Source organism: Solanum pennellii, chromosome 10, assembly GCF_001406875.1.
Source record: "Solanum pennellii chromosome 10, SPENNV200".
In the NCBI taxonomy this organism is placed as follows: Eukaryota; Viridiplantae; Streptophyta; class Magnoliopsida; order Solanales; family Solanaceae; genus Solanum; species Solanum pennellii.
This window is the reverse complement of record NC_028646.1, coordinates 80,409,636-80,429,983: the sequence shown is the minus strand read 5'-3', so window position 1 is coordinate 80,429,983 and position 20,348 is coordinate 80,409,636. Positions and strand designations below refer to the sequence as shown.

Sequence of the window (20,348 nt, the reverse complement as noted above, 5' to 3'; positions counted from 1 at the left end):
AATATGGTCTAAAGATTAGTATAAAGCACATAAATCTATAATCTGGGGAGTAGTTACATCCTATCTCAGAAGTTTCTACAGTTATAAAAATTCAGATTTTTCATTGCTCTTGTATACATACCTTGATTGTCCGATTCATTACAAGTGATACATTATTTAATGTGAGGAGTGTATCCAAGAGGGGATAAGAATGTATCCAAAAAAATATTTTTATAACTTTTTTAAATGGTAGAAAATTTTAGAGAATATGATGCGTTAAGTTGCTTATTTTTGTAAGTTCCTCTAAAGGTTATTGGACTGGCCCAATACATGGTGACTTATGACTTATTGGGCTTACGGTAGATTTGCTGTTATTTTGGGCCCAATTTTTCATACAGTTTCTTGTCCACTATAAGGGTTTGTTGGCTAGGGTTTTATTTTCTCCATTTTTGGAACATCACTACAGAGAAAGCTCGCAGCTGTATCAACAATGGTGCTCAAGTAAATCCTCTAGACTTTTTTTCATATGTTTTATGCATATATTAGAATGCTGTGTATATACCCCTATTTTTTTAAATTTTTTTTTTTGGATTTTGTTTGTAAATTCTGTGTATTGAGAGATTGATTGTAGTTAGATCAAATGTAACTTCGTTTTGCTTATCAATTATCGTACATAAACTTGTATCTATGGCGTTTTTTGGTTTTTGTTCAGTTACATGTAAGTTCTTGTTTTACGTCCATTTCGTTCGTTTGCTAATCGGAGTTTTAAGTTCTAGGTAGATTAGTAGATTTAATTCTTCGTTAAGAATCTCTTATGAAATGTGAATCTGTAGCAATTAGAAATTCTCAACAGCTGATTCATTGGTGCATTTGGTGAGATTGAATGTTGCTTTGAGAGTGTTCATTTTTGTAAAGCTAGTTCTTAAGAGATTTGAAAAACTATTTTTCAGTATCATAGGAAAACATGAACTGTTTTAGCAGAACTGAAACTCGAAAAAAGTTTGAAGATTAAGTTTTTGAAAGTTTTTAATATACTACACCTGTGTTTGCAGACTATGTGTCTCGGTTCTGTTAGTTTGGATTTTGCTCCCTGTATTACACAGAAGTAAAGTTTAAGTGATCAATATCAATGTTTTTATTCTTGATTTTGATTTCAGGACGGAACTTTGTCGTTTTAGTGGTGCCAAGATATATCCTGGGAGGGGAATCAGATTTATTCGTTCAGATTCTCAGGTAATTTTATCTTTTGAGAGAACTTACTATCTTCTTCGTTATGATTGTGACTTAGTTGAAAGTGTTAGTGTCTTGTTTCTTATCTATTTGGCACTTTTATTTTGTCTTAGGTGTTCCTATTTGTCAACTCGAAATGCAAACACTACTTCCACAATCGTCTGAAGCCTTCAAAACTTACATGGACAGCTATGTATAGGAAGCAACACAAGAAGGTTTGTGTTAATAAAGCTTCATTGATCAAAATATTCAAGCTTTATTTTTCTTCAAAATCTGCCTCAGAAATTGCAAAATTGAAGGATAGATATGTTTGTACTGAATTGAGAGATCACACCAAGTCTGTAAAACAATTTTCTGTTTTGTCAGCACTTGCCATGGCATAGTGCTGTTCGCCTTTGCCATCTTTTGGATTAACTGTATGTATATTCTTATGTCAAGTAATTTGCCATTTTTGTATGGTGACTCTAGGATATCGCCCAAGAAGCTGCTAAGAAGAGGCGCCGCACAACAAAGAAGCCATACTCCAGGTCCATTGTAGGTGCAACCTTAGAGGTTATCCAGAAGAAGAGAACTGAAAGGCCAGAGGTTCGAGATGCTGCCAGGGAGGCTGCTCTCCGGTTAGTTTTTACTTTTTACCATTTCCGTCATGCCAATCCCTTAAATTTAGCCTGTGCAGTGTATCAAGTTGTCAAATATGCATCAGACTACCTACTACTCAGTCTAGTTGGTTAAACCTTAAGATAAAATGGGGGAAAAGAACTAAACAATGGATTCTTTATTACATGGAGGTGAATTGATTTTCATTTTTTGTCGATTTGTGTAGTGAAATCAAGGAAAGGATCAAGAAGACAAAGGATGAGAAGAAAGCCAAGAAGGCTGAGGTGCAGGCCAAGTCACAAAAAGCTGGAGGTAAGGGTAATGTATCTAAGGGTGGATCGAAAGGACCTAAGCTTGGTGGTGGCGGTGGAAAACGTTAAGCAACCATTTGTTTTTTATGGTAAGTCAGTTGAGAGTTTTTTTTTCACGGCACTGTAAGTGGCATCATTTTACCAATCTTATCGTAGTCAAAACAGCAGACAGCAATTTCTCAAAACAAATGGTTTTGCATTTTAATTTTTGCTATCTATTCGTTGATGGACTGCAGTTAAATGCAGTTCTTCTAAGTTCTCACTAACAATATATTTTCGTACCCGTCTTACAAAAGATGAAAGAGTAACTCATTTCCCTGCTTGTGTTATTTTGCTGGTTGTAACTAATGTGTTTCAATAATGAGCTTGTTAAGGTGCTAAGTGACTCGAAAACTATTATACTGATCTTCCACAGAAGATATACTATGCAGCAAAACTGGATCAGATACAAAGTATTGAAATTTACATGGATAGGAGGGACATAGTACAGACATACCTAAGGCGAAAAAAATACAGTGATATCCTTCGTGGTACCAATTTTTAGGTAGTTTAAGCTGTGTTATAGAACCTAATTTAATACTTTCTATAAGTATTTGGTAAACTAGGAAACGTATCTATGGAAACTTCCTGTTTTTCTCCTCCTCCTGAGATTATTACTAGGGATAATTGATACAGAATCGAAACACAGGCCACCTTTGGAATGTGTGCAGTCAATCTGTTTCATCGAGAATCTAACCTCAGTTACAGGATTTGACCTACTGACAATAAATTCACCCACCTTGTATTCAATCCAGCATCCACGCTTAACAGTCCCTTTTGCATCACCTTGTTCGATGTCATGGAGGCGGCACTCACTAACTGCACACTGTCCATCAGAAGTAGACAGTTCATAGCGTACTGGCCCCAAATCCCATCCATGTGTGTGCTCAAAGTTGGAAACACGTCGGCCTAGTCTCTTAAGGAATTTCCCAATGTGGATCCTGAATGTTAGAGTATATATATCTGGGGGAAAAGGAAACTTGACTGTTCCACTTACTTCAAACCACCAGACTTGCTGGCAATATGCCACAACCTGGAACCTGCAAGAAACTATCAGCTCAATATAAGAATGCCCAAGTTTATGAACCAACAACTAAATGTTTACAAGTGGTCAGAAACAACATGAACGTCCAACAATTGGAATGTAAACAACAAACACAAGGGAAAAAGATATACTCCACTACTAGGTATTAGCAGAACAACACCTTTTAAGCCACCCAAAAAGAAAAGTTCTTTTGAAAAGGAGTGGTTTATACGTACTAGTTAATCAGCCATCGGATATTGCAAGTCAAGATTAGTAAGGGGATAAAGGTTAAGCTATCCATAATATGATCATCATTACTAGTTACTAAATTAGCATGCAATGATAACTACGTCCAAACATCCTCTTATGTAATCTTTTGATAATTTTCATTCTTTATAGAATTTAAAAAGAGCTAAACCTATTTGTCTCAAAGAATAGAGCAATAGCAAGTCGGTCATATTTAAATTACTGATAGGTATATACATATCTCAAAAATCAAAGTGTGAAATGTGGATGAGATATACCTTTCTTTTTTCAAATTCAAAACTTTTCATGCTCAATTTCTTTCCAGTACAGGGATAGGTCAAATCATCAGTAAAGCTTGATTTTTTAATTAGGTAGCAAGCGAGTAAATAGGTATGCTTCATTTTAACAACATGGCATCATAAAAAAAAATTTGCACTGGTGGTTTTGGTTCTATACTCTTCACAAGTAAGCTCACTGATTAAAAGACTAAGTTGATGGAAAGTAGAATTAACAATATCCATTCCAATTAGCTCAAACCAATCAAAATTAGCAAAAACTGAGAAGAAAATCTGCACTTTTGGACGAACAAAAGCTGTCACAAACAGGAGATCGCAGAATTCAAAAGTTTGACTAAGTTGCTTCATACAGAGTTATACACGAACCACCATTAGGTATGGAGATGAACGGCAGGGAGTAATGGTGTCTTTACTGTTAAGTTAATGTGAGAAGCTTTTGGGTAGGGAAGAGTCAAGTGATGAATTTGATTCATTTGAATGAATTCCTTCAAATAGGAAAGGAAAAAAACTTCAGAAAAGAATTTGATCCATTTCTTACTGTTCTCTTCTTATTCTTATCTGATTTCGTCTCAAGATCAACAAATAAACATCATTTTACCATGATCGCAAATTTTAGCCCGTGCTCAGTTTCAAGTAACGGACTCAATGGGGAAAGTATTATCTATCAATAGCATTACAGAGAATATCTGACCAGTTCAGGAATCTAATATAATCTCCACAGTGTGAGGAACTAAGCTTATAAATGATATTATTGAATATGATCTGGACATAAGAGATCAATCTAACCTTGATTCGTCCGTTGCAAACCAGTTCCAATGTCTCCTGTCTTCACTACTTGTTATTGACATCGCTTTTGAAGAGATTGACATGCATATCCTTCCACTTATTCTGTCCAACCATACTTCCTGTAATGAGAAGTATATATTAGCAAAACAAATAGAAACACTATCAATAGTGCTAAAAATTTGTAAGTCGTAAACATAAGAAAACACGATGAAACTCAACTGCGCCAAACCCCCACTCCCACACACCCGCGTTTAAGGAATTAATAGGGCCCTTCAATCCCTTTGATTCCCTGGTGGCTTGAAGACTCCAACTCATGGTTGGAGTGATTCTCACTGTGTTATCCATCACTCATCAAAGCTTGACATTTCTTACACCCAAAAGCATTAGACAAAGGAGTGTATCCATACCATCAAGAACCTACTTTAGCAGTGTTAACTCAATATTTCATAATTCATTTCACTAAAACCAATCCAAAATATTTGAAAAATACATGTCTGGAAAAATTCTCAGATATTTTCCAGCACTTTGCCGTAACCAAATCACATAATCAATTTCGACGAAGAAATGACCAACATCAATATTGACCCAAAACTCAATTTTCAGCTACCATTTACCATCAAAATAAAGAATATCATATATAAATTCTCTAAATAGCAAAGGACAGATCGTTCGAATCCAAGCTGAGCCAGTGAAGCTAATTGAGATGCTTCCAATATAGGGATCAAAGAGATAGTTGGATAAAATTTTGACGAATTCGTTTACCTTATTATCTTCGTCAAACGAGAAGGGACGAGAGAGAAGGGCAAATATACTCTTCTTCGAAAGACCTTCGTATCTCCAAGGAGGCAAAAGGTCAAGCATATGGTGGTAATTAGAAGGAAGTTTAGATTCCCACACAGCATCAGAAGAAGCAGCACCGCTAAATGCCCGGTTCAGCCGAGCGAGATTACAAATTTCCGGCGGCGTTAGGTACATGAAAACACAGGCCACGCAACTTTCCGGTATGTCGCCTAGCCCCGTTTTACCGGTAACCGTACCATTCTCCGCCGTGTTGGACAACGATGCCCCCATGCAATTGCCTGTTTATGTATCGGAAAACAGGGCAATTTCGGGTCAAGTCATGGTTCTGTCGCGGCGGTGCACGGCGGAAATGGAGCGGTGATTTTATAATCAACGAAGGCGGAGGATTTTCTCTAACGATTTGGTTTTCTTATCCATTTTTCAAAGTATCTATGTTTAATCACGTCAAAGCATGCTACCTTTTTAAAATTGGATTTTTTTTACTAATTTATACTATTGAATTATATTTGTGGATTCTCAATCGTCTATTAGATATTTAAATGACTAACTTATTTATATAAAAGTATTTACGATTTGCAAAATTCAATGAACTTATGTTAAGTCTTATTTAAGTAATTACTATCAATTCTTCGTTCCTTATAAAATCTTATTCGGAGAATTATATGGTATACACAAGTTAAATGTTAGATATTATGAATGTATATTTCATTTTAAGCATCTTAACACAATTAAGAAGAAAATTTACATAACCTTCATTAAATTTCTGACTCCGTCATTCGATCCTCCTTTTTATAATAACACTCTTAATTATATCTTTTGTTAGTATATATACCCACAAATGCATTTAAACATAATGCTTTCGTCTAACATTTGGATTAATCAATATTTTACCTCATAAAATATATTGAGATATCGTTCTTTTTCATTAAAATTTAATAAACAAATCACCTAATAACTTGTTTAATTGAAATGAAGGGAGCAAACGAAGTTGTGTCGGAAAAAGAGAGATTCCTTATATCATCATATTATTAATTCGAAATCCAATATAGTTAAAGAAGATGTACTAAGTCTAGATAAAAATTATTTTATGACCCAAAAAAATAAAAATTAGATTAAATATATACATAAATAAACTTTAAAATTGTATCAAAAACCGTGGACATCTAAGCGATCAATTATGATAGTTGTAATTTTATTAAATGTAGATAAATTATTAATTTGAAATTTAATAATTTAAATTGATTAAAATATAGAATAATAATAAATAAATTTAATACAATTCCATAAATGAGATATAGCATGTTTCTCATAAATTTTAGAATTTAAAACTTATTAGCTTTATATCATGATATGTTTATTTGACCACCAACATAATTAATAAAGTATTTATTTGATCATTAATACTAACTTTAAGTACTTATTTATGCATTTGGATCTAAAAGATTATATCAATTTTAAGTAGGGGACCAAACATCCACATTAATCATCTTGAAAAGTAATTAACTTTAATTGAGAGAGACAACACTATTTAATTAACTTTTTCTTGTTTGCCTCTCAAATGAAAAAAAATAAATTTTATTGAGCGTGTTATTCCATAAATGAGTTTTAAAATGCATTAATTCAAATCCAATTAGATATTAATGCAATATAATGTTGCAGAAGTAGGAAGCTAACGATTGAAACATGTCAAAGGAACGGTACCAATCGTCAGCTTCCTACTTCTTCAACATATAAAATAAATTGCACTCTTTTTATTTTTCAATTTATATTATAAAATAAAATGAAAAACCAAATAATCAGAGGAAAATTTTGGTTGCAGTCAGCATTAATCCCTTTTTATTACTACCAAAGGCCGTTTAGAATAGTAAATATTTCTCTTTTTTTATTTAGATATTTTGAATTTGAACTCTGAATAAAATAAAGAGCTTTTGATAGAAAGGGATTTGCCTTCAATGTAAAATTTCGCGATAAAAATTTGAATTCTTTGTTGAAGAAAATGGAATTTGACGATTGAAACATGTCAAAAGAACATGTCCGACGCAGTTGATTGAACTATCTGCAGCAAGTGTTAAATGAGGAAGAAAGCTGAGGATTGAAACATGTCCAAGGAACAGGTCTAACGAAACTGACGGAAGAATTTACAAGCACTACTGTAGAAAGTACCAGATAAAACAAATAATTAAATAAAATCTAATTCCTATTGTATAAGAACTAGTAAGTCATGAATCACGCTGAGCTAAATGGGGACAAAAATATTAGTAATTTATTTTAATTAGGTCAAAATGAAATGTAAAATCAATCTCTAATTTTTTGGATGATTAAGAAGTAATATTATTTTTCCAAGATCTAATAAAGACTCCTAGATTTAATAATTAAAGTTTAAGTTGTAGCAATAACGGTCTAAATGTTTTTTTTTAATATATAGTTGGATAACTTAAAATTTTGGTATTTTTTTTAATTGGTAAAATATAATAAAAGGTATATAATCCGTTTTAATATATTAAAATGCATTGATGATGTAGTTTTTATTTATTTATAATTATTATTGTAAATAACTTAAACTCATTTGGAATAATCAAAATATATTAATTTTTTGGTTTTTACCAATAATAATGGAGCTTGTTTATCATTGCGATATAATTTGGTCTTGGAAGACGATTTCAATTGAAGCCAAGTGTGAGAAAAAAGAATAAAGATTATAATTTTAGAATAATTTATATAATTATCCGATAAAACAACAAAATAATACATTTTCCTCTATCCAAAGCTTTTCTCGATTCTTCTTTTTTTAAAAATAAATAAATAAATAAATAAAATTAAAACTTACATCAATTTATCTAGTTTTAAATCAATCACATATTTTTTATTTATTATATTATAGTTCGTATATTTCATGATGCCCCTACCTTCCTAACAACACTTTTATAAGTGAAATTGTTCTATATGTTTGATTATAATAATAAAAAAAATAAATTTTTCATCACTTCTCTAAAAATTTATAAGATATTAATGAAATTAAACATGTGCGAATTGGTCTTTACTTACTTTACACTTAGAAATAAGTACACTCAAGGTTCAGAATATCAATTCAAATTATATCATATACAAATTAAAATCAAAAGTATTTTAAAAGAACTATTATTAGATTCATATTTAATTAGGTACTTTACACATGGATAATAGATAATAACAAACCCTTTCCCCATTAAAAATCAAGTCACTTGATGTTTGTCTTTATTTTGGGAATATCTTAATTTGCAGCTGTGTTTTTGTTTAATAATTGTGATTTGTGATACAATGAATAACACCGTTTAAATTCATCGATCTGATTATTAAGGTTATATCGAGTAATGTTTAATAAGGAAAAACCACTCTTTTTAATGATTTTTGTGATGGCAAATTTTCTCTTTTTTCTACATTGAAATGATTGAATTAGAAATCCTAACATGGATCATAAATGTCAACAACATCTTAATCACATATCTAACTTCTTGCTTGTTGTGGACGATAAGTATTAATTGTACGTAGAACTTATGGTATTATAATTTATGTAAAATCGTTACCATATGATAATTCTAAAGTATAAATTATTCTACCTGATACATGTTATTTTCTGGCTTCAATTAGTATAAACATAGGATAACTTTATTTGTTATTTTTCAAAAGCTTAGCATATATAGTTAAACTGATTATTATTTAGTGTTTCCATTTGTGTCTCGGTTGAAATTTTAACCCAAAAAAAAAAAAAAAAGAAAAAAGAGAAGATAAATAAATAGCGATTTTTTCTTTCTTAATCAATTGATATTCAAAAAAATTGATTCAAATTCATCGTGAATTAGTCAGAAAGTACTAAAATATTGATCTCTATTAAAAGAAAATCTTTCTCCAAGACTTAAATTTGTAATTTTTAATTAAGAAATGAAAAGTTATAGTTTCTATAAACATTAAAATAAACTTGCATATGATATTTATATCAAGTAATAAATATATAAGTTCATGATTCATAAATCATGTATATGTTGTTTTGAGTGTATATAGAGAGGGGTGCGGGTGGGGGTGGGGGAGGTCGGGGAATCAATATAAATATTTGATACGAATATATATATTTATCGAAAGAGAAAAGCATAATCAATATAAATATATGATACGAATATATATTTAACATACTCACATAAGTTATCGAGAAGATAACAAAATATATTGGAAATATCTCATTTGTCGTTTTGTAACCAAATTCCATGGAATTCACATGTGAAATATTCTACGCTTATATATATGTTTATAATAATTAAAAATTAGTAGTCATCATGAATGTCACTTTATTTATTTCTATTTCAAAAAATAATAAAAACTCATATTCACATGAAAAATTGTTTTCAAATTAAATGTACATACTAATATATCCATAACTTTATTTAGTTAACAAATTAAAAGTATTGCAAAAATAATAATTAAAGAAAGACTTGTTTGCCTACTAAAAAGTGAGATATTCAATGTATGATGTTCGTAATTCATACAACAATATTCACAATTAATCCCTTACAGATTTTTGTTATAACAAAAAATAATGAGAAGGAAAGAGTATTAACTAATAATATGATAAAAAAAAACATTTGAATTTTTTTTATCTCATATCGGCCAACACAAATAATATAATGAACATTCATAATACTAACTAAATAGCGTTAATCGCAACACAACTAGATGTGAAAATATCTACTCGTTAGATTCATAGTCAGCCACGTCATTCTTTTTTTCTTTTTCCATTTGTGGGTTACGTTGTTGATCATAGATTTTTCTTTATTCGATGAATCTTCAAAATATCATCATCAAATCAGATGCGAATTTAAAATATCTTTTCTTGTTTTATGTAGATTTAATAATTTTTGTTCATATAAATAAAATGTTTATTGATATTTTAAATTATTAATTTAATTATTATTTTATATATTAATTAAAAATTATTACAAATACACATTAATTTTAAATTTTGAATCCGCCTCCGAATAAAAATTCCTCACGTAAAACTAAAGTCATATATTGTTTGTTAATTGTCATATCTTTTCTTGTGAATATTTCTTTTTTCATTTGTGGGGTTGTTGACCATTGATTTTTCCTATATTCGTTGGTTTTCTATAAAATAATGATCAAACTAGGGGCGGATTTAAAGCATTTATTTTTATTTTATGTGGACTTAATAACTTTTGTTTATATATTAAATATATTTAGATATTATAAATTATAAATTTAATTTTTATTATATATTAACTAGAATTATTACAAGCATACGTCAATTTTAAATTGAATTAGCTTCTTATATTGTCATCTCTCTTCTCGTGAAGATTTCAATCTTTAGCCTATACTCTATAGTCGTGTTATTTCTCTTTCTTTGTATTCGATATTAAAAATTTACTGATTCAATTCATTCAAGTTCAAACAAATTAAATTTATAAATTTATGAGATTTAATTATTTTTAAAAAAAAATCTCAATCATTTTATCACAAATCGGAGACTCACTTTATGGCGTTAGACCCCACCATATGAAAAGAGGATCCTTCTTGTTTCTCATATAAGAAACAAATGTTTTTCACACTTCTCTACCATGCAACTCCTTTTGTTGTAGACCTCATTTTCATGGTACCCACTTTTTTACTTTAATGAAGTGATTGATGTTCTAGTACTGAATAAAATATTAAATGGACGGTTTTAATTGAATTTGAACAGATTAATATCAATAACAATAAAATTTTTAATAAAAGGATTATATTACAATAGGAATACATGGGATAGTTGAGTTGGTAAAGCAAAGGTATTCCCTTCTTGTCGTTAAGGTAACGACTTTGAACATGTGGTATATAAAACGTATAAAAATGTCATTTCTATATGTAAAGTTTATGTACAAATTATACAACATATTCTTTTACAAATTCAATTAATATAGTCCTAATTAAGCCTACAATTATTATTTTCTTTCATGTATGTTCCCTTGCCTATCTACCCCAAAAAAAAAAAAAGGAAATTATAACAAGACTAGTCTTATTCCTTGAAAACATATCATGTTAGATGGAATTTGATGGTCTTTTTGCAATGTATCTTTCTAACAAATAAAAGAAGAAGCAAAAAAATAAATTATTTTCTTCCATCTAGAAACTGATCTTTTTATTGTATTTTATATAAATATTAACGTAGATTCCAAACATCGGGTGAACTAAAAAAAAATAAAAATATATCGGGTGAACTAAAAAAAAAAAAAAATATATACACGCCCAGTGGGACTCGAACCCACAATCGCTTGATTAGAAGTCAAGCGCCTTATCCATTAGGCCATGGGCGCTTGTTGTTAATATTATGCCTATGTTATTATATATTCGTTCAATCATACTTTATGCGATGTTTGATTAAATGCGAAGGGGTATTTCGTATGAAGAGAATATTTTATTACTTATTTATTTTATGTTTCGTAAGTAAGTAAAAAAATATTATTTTAAAATATAGTAAGACCACGGTAGTTGAGGTGGCGGTTATATGGGGTTTGGTGGTGAAATGGAATGTGTTTGAGACTTGGACTCATCAAATATGAAAAAATTGAAAAATATTTACCCCTCATATTGAAATTGTAGAAGTACATACTATGTTATAGATGTATTAAGTTGCAATTCTATTAAATTGCATGATTTTGATTATTAAAATTCCTTTCTTTCACATATAGTCATTCAAAATAGTCTAGTTACTCTTCATAGCTATAATTTGATAATTACAATTCGTAGTTGCATGTTATAGGGATAAGAGAGACGACCGATACTAGGAGAAAGAAAGTAGCGAGGCGAGCGAGAGAGGGCAAAGGGTGGGAGAAAGGTGAATTGTATAGGTATATCGGTTAGATAATTGTATATTATACATATGTATTTGTATATATGGTAAGCGAGATTGGAGAGGGAGGAAAGAAGAAAGCGAGATTGGGAGAGGGAGGAGAGAGGCGAGCGAGAAAGGAGAAAGAGCAGGAGAGAGGTGAATTGTATATGTATATTGGTCAGATTATTGTATATTATACATATGCAATTGTATATATAGCAAGCGAGATTAGGAGAGAGAGGAGAGAAGTGAGCGAGATTGAGCAAAAAGTAGGAGACAGGTGAATTGTATTTGCATATTGGTTAGATAATTGTATATTATACATATGTATTTGTATATTCTGGCGAATTATACATATACAAACGTGACTAATTATACAAACACAAAGTCATCCCACGTAATTAATTTATACCATTAGTCGCGAGTGGTAATTATAGCAAACTATAACTATGTTGAATAATTAAGTGGTATAAGTTTGCTTGACCGCATAACTTTCCTTTTTTTGTTTTGGTTTCCAATCAGGCCTGTCTGAATTTGAATTCGTGTCGGAATATCCCACATTAGGAATAAAATGCTCCATTACATAGGGGATTTTTTACCCAAGGAACCTCAAACTCAAGACCTCTGATTAAGGATGTTAGTTTTTATTGTACTTCGTTAATTAGTATATGATGTTTGGTCGTTATATAATTTTTTTTTAAATTCAGTTTTTAAATTAACATCTTTAATTTTAAGTTATTAGTAACTAGTTAATTCATCACTTGAGTATAAGAAATCAATTTTATTAACAACTTTATGACCCAACTTAACAAAGCTGAGTCAGCTTGGTCTAGCCCGACCTTAGCAACCTAAGCTCGCTTAACAATCGAGTTTGGCTAAGCTCAAGTACTAAATTACCAGTAATTCGAGCCAAACTGATATGTATTGTCTCCTTTCATCTCAATTTATGTGTATATTTTCGATTAGACACATACTACACCAAAAATTGAGTTACCTAAGTAATTTCTTCTCTAATGTAGAGGACATAATAGTACATGTTGTAACTAACCACCTAAATGATTGGGGAACAAACAAGTTCTCTATACCTTAAAAGAGTATTAGAGTCATCAATGGTGACAAGTGAATGACATGATTCGCGAGGAGTTACAGAACAAATATGTGATGATCATCGAACACTCTTAAGTCTTTCAACAACTGAGAAGGCAAGGAAGTCGTAGAAACGAAGCCTATCACCATGGGAACCAACAAATACAAGATAGGGCCCTTCTCTCAAAGGTTTGAAGAAATGCCACCACAATAGAAAATGAAGATCTATTTCAAATTGGCTAGAAAGCACAAACATACTTTTCATGGTTTTATTATTGATATTTAAATGGGCATTGGTGGTGTTTCATCTGTTAAGTTCAGAAACAGAACAAAATTTAGTTACAGACATGTCTATAACACAGTGCATTAGAAAAAGCAGTTGGAAGAACTACTGAGCACCGACTCCTATCGATGAACTCAACGAGGAGCCATTAAACTAATTTCAATAGTTTCCAGTACTGCTAGTTCTATCAACAAAGAATAATCGCCCGGTTTATGACTGTACCATATCACATATCAGAGTTACCAAAACCTTAATGTGATGGCTTTAACACTCCATCACATCGCAACAAAAAAACGTAGACAAAATAAATGCTGACAAAGGCAGCCTATAACACCCTAATCTTCAAGTTCAATAATCTTAACAACTGATGCATCTCCAACTTTCTGGCAAACGACAACACGATCGTGTGATTTAATAACTCCTGATGCTTTTCCATGATCAAGAGCAACCTTCAGTACCGACTCATTAGTTGCATTATTAGATTCAGCCTATGAAAGAGTAAATCAGTTTATTAGACACGGAACAAAAGGAACATTCAGCATTCAACTGAACATGAAATACCAGATTGATGAGATCAACTTACAGGATGTCGAGGATCAGCTAGCATTGGGAAAAGACCTCGGACAATTAGAGATTGCCTTGCCTGAGCATGAAGAAATTAATTAAGAACTGGCCAATGGGTTGGATTCGATAACCAAAGAAAATTTTGAGTTTTAGACCGTACCTCAAATGCACCGCTAAAACTCCACTTCAGTTGATTTGTCTTGAGTCGAGGAATGACAACCGACAATACTGGCATAGTTGGCCTATATTTAGCTATCAACCTGTGTAATGAACATAAATTACAACTCTTACAAAGAGACACTCAAATGTACCAAGAAGTACAGTAATAGCAAATAACACTACCTTGCTGCCCTTCCAGATGAAGTGAAACAAATAATTACTGATGCTTTCACCTTGATGGCAGCTCTTACCTAGAGGATAAAGGATTACAGGGTTATTGTGGTAAACACATACTCAAAAGAAGAAGGCATTTCAAATTCTGGAAATATATCTTTTTCCATCTTAAGGCATTGTATTTAAGAAAATACCGCAGATGAGGCAATTGCTTCCAGATGTGTCATGGGCTCTCCAACAAATTTGACTGTTTTCTTGAAGTATAGGTCTTGGTTGAAGACCTTCCCTGCCTGCATGGAATTTTATTGCTGATTAGTCCTGCTAGCCAGAAAATGATGAGCTAAGGCAGGAGCCATCGCCCCTCAAAAGTTAATGCCAACAGTAAACACAATGCCATTAGCAACAAAAGACCACACTGAGAATGTCCTTTCAGATCTGAAAGCAACAATATTAAGAGTTGATGACAGAGCAAAAATTTTTGACCCCAAGAAAGCTAATTAAAGCAGAAAACATGCAGAATGTTCTTAAAATGTCATATGAATTTGAGATGTAGTTATTTTGATTCAATTCTATTTAAGGCCTTACCGTACGTTCTTTAAAAGATAGTGTGGAGACAATTTCCTAAACTAACAAGACTTCAGAAAAAATTACCTCAGCACAAATCTTGCCAACAGTAGAAATAGTCTCGACTGGGTATAATCCACGCAGAGTCTCAGCACCAAGAAGAATAGCATCAGTTCCTGAAAGTGTTAAATGTTAAACTCTCCTAAGGAAATCAAGTTTTCTCAACTAACTTTCTTTTACTTTTTTGATAATCGAGAAATCCCAAGGGCAAGTGGTGCACAAATCAAAACCCAGTGGATAATTGAGAGTTTATCTCAATTAAGCATTAGAATGGTAAATCAATGTTATCATGGCTGATTAGATGTAAAAGGAGGACATCAATCCATCACAATAAAAAGTCCCCAAGTAGATTACCATCCAAGACAGCATTTGCAACATCTGTTGCTTCAGCACGAGTAGGCCTGAGATTGTCAGTCATACTATCAACAACACGTGTTACTACAGCTGGCTTGCCAGCCATGTTACACTTGTGAACAGCAGCCTTCTGGAACAAGAACACCTGCAAACTGCCTGATATTAGCATAGCAACAAAAACTATGGCACACGAATTTTGCAATTGAATTATATCTTAGTAGCAGAAACAGTGTATGTACACAGCTTGAAATCAATCAATATATTGTTTAAAATTCAACCTGGGCGCACTCAAAACTCAAAATATTAAGGAAATAATCAACCATAGAGGATATCTGTTATCTAGAAGAACGCTTTTTACATGCTTATAATGTCAAACAGAAATGGAACTTGTCTGACCAGCCAACCCACTAATCAAACATGTAAACACCGACTGTTGAGAAGATAGTTACCTTCTCTGGTGGTAGATCAATACCGAGGTTTCCACGAGACAGGATGATCCCATCAGCCTCCTTGAGAATCTCATCAAAATGAGTCAAACCCTATATAGATTACAGAGGGAAAGGCAGAAAGTTATGTCATGCCCTTGCATGGTTCATGATATTCAACATAAATAGAAACAATGAACCTCACTAAATATACAAGTGTATCAACTAACCTCAACATTTTCAATTTTAGCAAATATCTGAGTCTGACTTAGATCACCCAGCTTAGATAAGAATTCACGGGCCTGAATTTTAGCATAAGGAATGAAGTCAATTTCACATTGTAACAGTCCAGTACTCGAGACAAATGCAAATTGTCAATGCCAGTAAAAGAATCTAAAAAGAGAAAACGGGAAGTAATGAAAGTACATACCTCACGGACATCCTCAGCATGCCTTGTATATGATAATGAAATAAAGTCTATCTTGTTTTGAACACCCCATGTGCTTATAACCTGAACAAAATTAAATAACCAAAAGTTCGACATAAATTTAGAAGGGTTCCTGCAAAAATAACCACAAAGGTTGCAAAAAGTAGCTTTCTCAAGGCAAACCCCTGTATGAACAATGATAATAAAGTAATAAAGTGGGACCCACTCTTTTTAGTTTTGGTGTATTATGCACCCAACTTACACTTGCAAAGTATAACATATACAATAGTTAAAATGTTATTTAAATGGTAATACTCTAGAATGACCAGAAAAGCTAATGTGGAAATCCATTTGGTACAAGGGAGTAACCAACAAAGCTAGCTTTACCTAACCTAGGTATGGGTTACAGTGTAGTACGGGTGGTTTGTGCCTACTCCTGGGCTATATCAGTCAATGTTTTGCAGGAAACTGTAGTACGGGTGGTTTGTGCCTACTCCTGGGCTATATCGGTCAATGTTTTGCAGGAAACAAGAATGAAACTATGTTACAACTCATATATGCCGATTACAAGTCCCAATAACCATATATCCCATCGAAATTGACATTCAAAAACCACATATACTCAAGAGCAAGCAGTTATAGTTATCTTAAGCACCAAGTTCTCAGAGAAAATTATCTTTAATTATGCAACTTGAGCTTCATTATGTACAGAAGTGATATAAAAATAGCTCTTATCAGTTGTTATGAACTTTGAGTAACTTACCTCTTTGTCTTTATCCGTGAGGGTAGGCATATCAATATGAACCTGAGAAGCATGCAGGGTGAACAATGACCCAGCTAAAGTGGCAGAGTTCTTTACCACGCAAATGACATCATCCCCATTCACTTGGTCTACCTGTGAAGCCACATCAGAAATATTTAGTTAACACTTTAAAAAAATGAATTTGCACTGCTTTTCTTAGTCCAGAGATTGTAAAATTACAAACGTATCAATCAATTTTCTTTCTTCTTTTCTTTGATAGCCTTTATCCATGAGGGTCATTGGAACACAGTGCACATTTCAAATATGTTTTTTTAACATAATAAAATATTGATTACTACATGAAAGGTTATTTTGACACTCAGTTGTTTATTACGTGTACCCTCCTATTCCACATTCTACCTGCATAAGATTACACATACACTCCCACATAACTCATACAGTTGTGTGAAAAAGAAACATTGGAAGCAAACATCGTATGAATAATGATAAGTTATAAAGTTAGCTAAGCAAAAAAAAAAGTTAAATCTTACGTGGATATTAATTTATCTACTACTACCAACCAAATTTCACCAAATGCCAGAGGGGGAAGAACATCTAATTCATACCTCCAGCCAAACAGATGTTGTTTCGCTTCCGGTGAAGAGGTACTGACCAACAAAAATGGTGTCTCCCTTCTTTACAGCCTGCAAGCAAAATTAACAAAAAAAAAACATTATTACCATGGATTTGCCTGAATAAATATACTTATCCCAATGTCAATATCTTGTCCTCTCCACCAAATTTTAAATTGCATTGGCAAAAAATTGCTCCATTTGGTTCCTTTTATAAAAAAGATTACTTAACAAACTTCCATATGAACTTAATTTACAAACATATACTGTCTAAAAGGGAAAAATAAAGACAAGAGATGTGGGCCGGACCTTGGCTAATCCACCAAAGTTAATTGGCAACACTTCATTAGATGCTTCTTGACCTTGATGAGGAGTCAGAGTAACAATTGCATCTTCCTTAAGTGAAATAGGTGTCTCACGTTTGTTGACAACCTGCAACTCAGCACCCACGGTATCTAGCATAACCTGAACAGAAAGAAAACAGCATGTATTTTTAGTACCTTTATATTGGACAATGCTCAACATATCCGATTACATTGCCATCATAAGTTTGAATTCAGAGGCTGTACGGCTGAGTTGGAGTAGAGACACACAATCTACATCTAAAGCTTCCTTACACATTAATTTGCATAACCCTTCCACTGTCTCTACTCTCTGATACTTCGATTCTCACACAATCATGGTTTACTTTGTCATGCTTTCTATAGTATCTACTTTAAAATAGGGTAAGGTCTGCACACACTATACCCTCCCCAGACCCCACTTGTGGAATTACACTGGTTGTGTTGTTGTGCTTGTAACTCGCATAACCCCTAAATAATATTTGTTAAGTCCAGTCCATGATTCCAACTGACACCTCAACAAAGACCAAGACAACAAAAAAATTTACAAATTGCCTAACCCCTCCCTCCCGTCACCCACTGCCGCATGCTTCAAGACAGCATTAAGTTTCTGGATATGTGTTTTATGATTAGTAACCCACTGATGAGAGGCACATCCCAGAACTTAAGACCCATACGACACAAGGGTCAATCATCAATTGTGTGATTAAGTAGTCGATGAAGTGGGATGAAAACCATGAGAGACAAGTCAAAAAAGCTAGTTCCTTTCTTACAATGTGACTAAAACCTTTTCGGAAAAGTCATACAATATCTCTATTGGTAACAAGAAGTACAGACTTTAGCATAACAGTACATGTCTAATACATATGCCCCTGACCCACTCTCCACACAGGAGATATGTATAAACAACCAGAGTCTAAAAAACTCAACAAAAAACCAAGGCAAGTTAAAAACTTTAAAGCAAACAAAAAGGCATTAATTACATCAGAAAGAAAAGGACAAAAAAATAAATTGTGATACATACAGCACAGAGCTTCTTAGTAGCCTTAATAGATGCCTTCAAGTTCTCCAAAGTCTCCTGGTGATACTCTGAATCACCCCATGAAAAATCAAATCTTGCCACTACCAACAAACAAATTATCAATCAATACATATCCAACTATAAACCCAATAACCAAAAACCAAAAAAGTAACAAAATTTCAAGATTTACCAGACATTCCAGCTTTAAGACAAGCCGAAATAGCCTCAACAGATCGAGATTTAGGACCCAAAGTCCCAACAATCTTAGTCATAGCCGGAAAAAAATTCTGCAAGATTCAAAAACAAACAAACCCCATCAAACATAAATACCAAACCCACATGCAAACATAGATCTAACAGTAGAATACATCAAAAAGATTCAATCTTTTTGTTACTTACAGCTTTAGATGGCTCTAAAATTGAGGCCATCCTGATGGGTTCTTCAAGAAGTAAGTGATTTGAATGCATGTTTGCTGAATTAATCAAAGACCCAGATGAAGAAAAGTGAAGAACTTCACAGAGAGAAGTGGAAAAAGGGAAGAGAATGTGCTTTGCTAGTAGTTTGAAGGAGTCTTTTTTGGTGTTTTGAGGGTTTGATTCTTTTTGTAATGGGCTGTGAATACTCCTTTTTGTCTAAAGTTAAGTGCTTTTGTTTTCTTTTCCCTCAAGAAATTTGTTGAAAGTTTGAAAACTATTTGTCCATCCACTTTTATTTATCGTCTTATATTTTTCAAAACATAATTTGATTAATATTTAATAAAAAAGTTAGATTATTTTAATTTTATATTTTAAATAATAAAATTAAACATTCAAAAATTATATAAAAAGTTTTATAAGTTTTAATTTATTTACATATTAATATAACAAAAAATATTAATTAAAATGTTTATAATTTCACTCTACAAAGAAAATTATGACAATTAAACGTGAACAAGAAACATGTTATGACTTTTATAGCTATTATTAATCCTCTTTTCAATTAGTTTGTTTTTAGTTGTTAGTTTAGAAAAAGAAAAAAAATTATATGTTTTTTTTTGGTCTTGTTGTATTCTGTGGATCTATTTTCAGCCATTGACTGGTCCTTTGATAAATATAAATATATAAAATCTGTTGTGTATTTTAAGAGGTTGTTTGAAAATTAGTGTAGTTTTTTAGAATAATTATAATGTATAATTTATTAAGCTAAGATGATAGCTTTTTTGGATTTATTTTAAGTGAATTTTTATGTTTGTATTTTTATAGAGATAGGTTAAAAAAATTTTGTGAAAATATGGCATTAATTATGATGTCATGTTTGATTAAACAAATGTAACTGAACTATCGATACGAAAGATAACTATAGATAAAGAAATAA

The 20,348-nt window shown here is 32.1% G+C and overlaps 3 protein-coding genes and 1 non-coding gene across 4 annotated transcripts; 1 reads left to right on the top strand and 3 right to left on the bottom strand.

Moving 5' to 3' along the window:
- The first annotated feature begins 373 nt into the window (after positions 1–373).
- Positions 374–2,445, top strand: LOC107002715 (60S ribosomal protein L24-like). Its single transcript, XM_015200864.2, has 5 exons — positions 374–480; positions 1,137–1,212; positions 1,323–1,424; positions 1,678–1,826; positions 2,033–2,445. The coding sequence occupies exons 1-5, from the start codon at positions 470–472 to the stop codon at positions 2,184–2,186; spliced, it is 492 nt and encodes a 163-aa protein (XP_015056350.1). The 5' UTR covers positions 374–469; the 3' UTR covers positions 2,187–2,445.
- A 41-nt stretch (positions 2,446–2,486) lies between these two features.
- LOC107002714 (F-box protein PP2-A15-like) lies at positions 2,487–5,817 on the bottom strand. Its single transcript, XM_015200862.2, has 3 exons — positions 5,271–5,817; positions 4,509–4,627; positions 2,487–3,196 (listed from the first exon to the last, which is right to left on the bottom strand). Exons 1-3 carry the CDS (start codon positions 5,577–5,579, stop codon positions 2,719–2,721), a joined length of 906 nt encoding a protein of 301 aa, XP_015056348.1. The 5' UTR covers positions 5,580–5,817; the 3' UTR covers positions 2,487–2,718.
- A 5,754-nt stretch (positions 5,818–11,571) lies between these two features.
- Positions 11,572–11,644, bottom strand: TRNAR-UCU. Its single transcript has one exon. It is a non-coding gene; the product is annotated as a tRNA-Arg (tRNA).
- A 1,832-nt stretch (positions 11,645–13,476) lies between these two features.
- Positions 13,477–19,629, bottom strand: LOC107002489 (pyruvate kinase 2, cytosolic). Its single transcript, XM_015200535.2, has 16 exons — positions 19,394–19,629; positions 19,185–19,281; positions 18,998–19,095; positions 17,942–18,097; positions 17,627–17,704; positions 17,022–17,153; positions 16,262–16,342; positions 16,062–16,133; positions 15,856–15,945; positions 15,407–15,551; positions 15,080–15,168; positions 14,623–14,718; positions 14,438–14,505; positions 14,256–14,355; positions 14,115–14,174; positions 13,477–14,019 (listed from the first exon to the last, which is right to left on the bottom strand). Exons 1-16 carry the CDS (start codon positions 19,460–19,462, stop codon positions 13,867–13,869), a joined length of 1,584 nt encoding a protein of 527 aa, XP_015056021.1. The 5' UTR covers positions 19,463–19,629; the 3' UTR covers positions 13,477–13,866.
- Positions 19,630–20,348: the final 719 nt, after the last annotated feature.

Excerpts from the sequence above, each read along its gene's own strand:
- LOC107002715 (XM_015200864.2), top strand. Across the intron at positions 1,425-1,677 it reads ATAGGAAGCAACACAAGAAG|GATATCGCCCAAGAAGCTGC; the intron begins GTTTGTGTTAAT and ends TGGTGACTCTAG. Across the intron at positions 1,827-2,032 it reads GCCAGGGAGGCTGCTCTCCG|TGAAATCAAGGAAAGGATCA; the intron begins GTTAGTTTTTAC and ends CGATTTGTGTAG.
- LOC107002714 (XM_015200862.2), bottom strand. The coding sequence starts at position 5,579 with ATGGGGGCATCGTTGTCCAACACGGCGGAGAATGGTACGGTTACCGGT. Across the intron at positions 4,628-5,270 it reads CGTTTGACGAAGATAATAAG|GAAGTATGGTTGGACAGAAT; the intron begins GTAAACGAATTC and ends TTCTCATTACAG. Across the intron at positions 3,197-4,508 it reads TTTGCAACGGACGAATCAAG|GTTCCAGGTTGTGGCATATT; the intron begins GTTAGATTGATC and ends AGTTTCTTGCAG.
- LOC107002489 (XM_015200535.2), bottom strand. The coding sequence starts at position 19,462 with ATGCATTCAAATCACTTACTTCTTGAAGAACCCATCAGGATGGCCTCA. Across the intron at positions 16,134-16,261 it reads ATGCTGAGGATGTCCGTGAG|GCCCGTGAATTCTTATCTAA; the intron begins GTATGTACTTTC and ends GCTAAAATTCAG. Across the intron at positions 14,506-14,622 it reads AAGCAATTGCCTCATCTGCG|GTAAGAGCTGCCATCAAGGT; the intron begins GTATTTTCTTAA and ends TTTATCCTCTAG.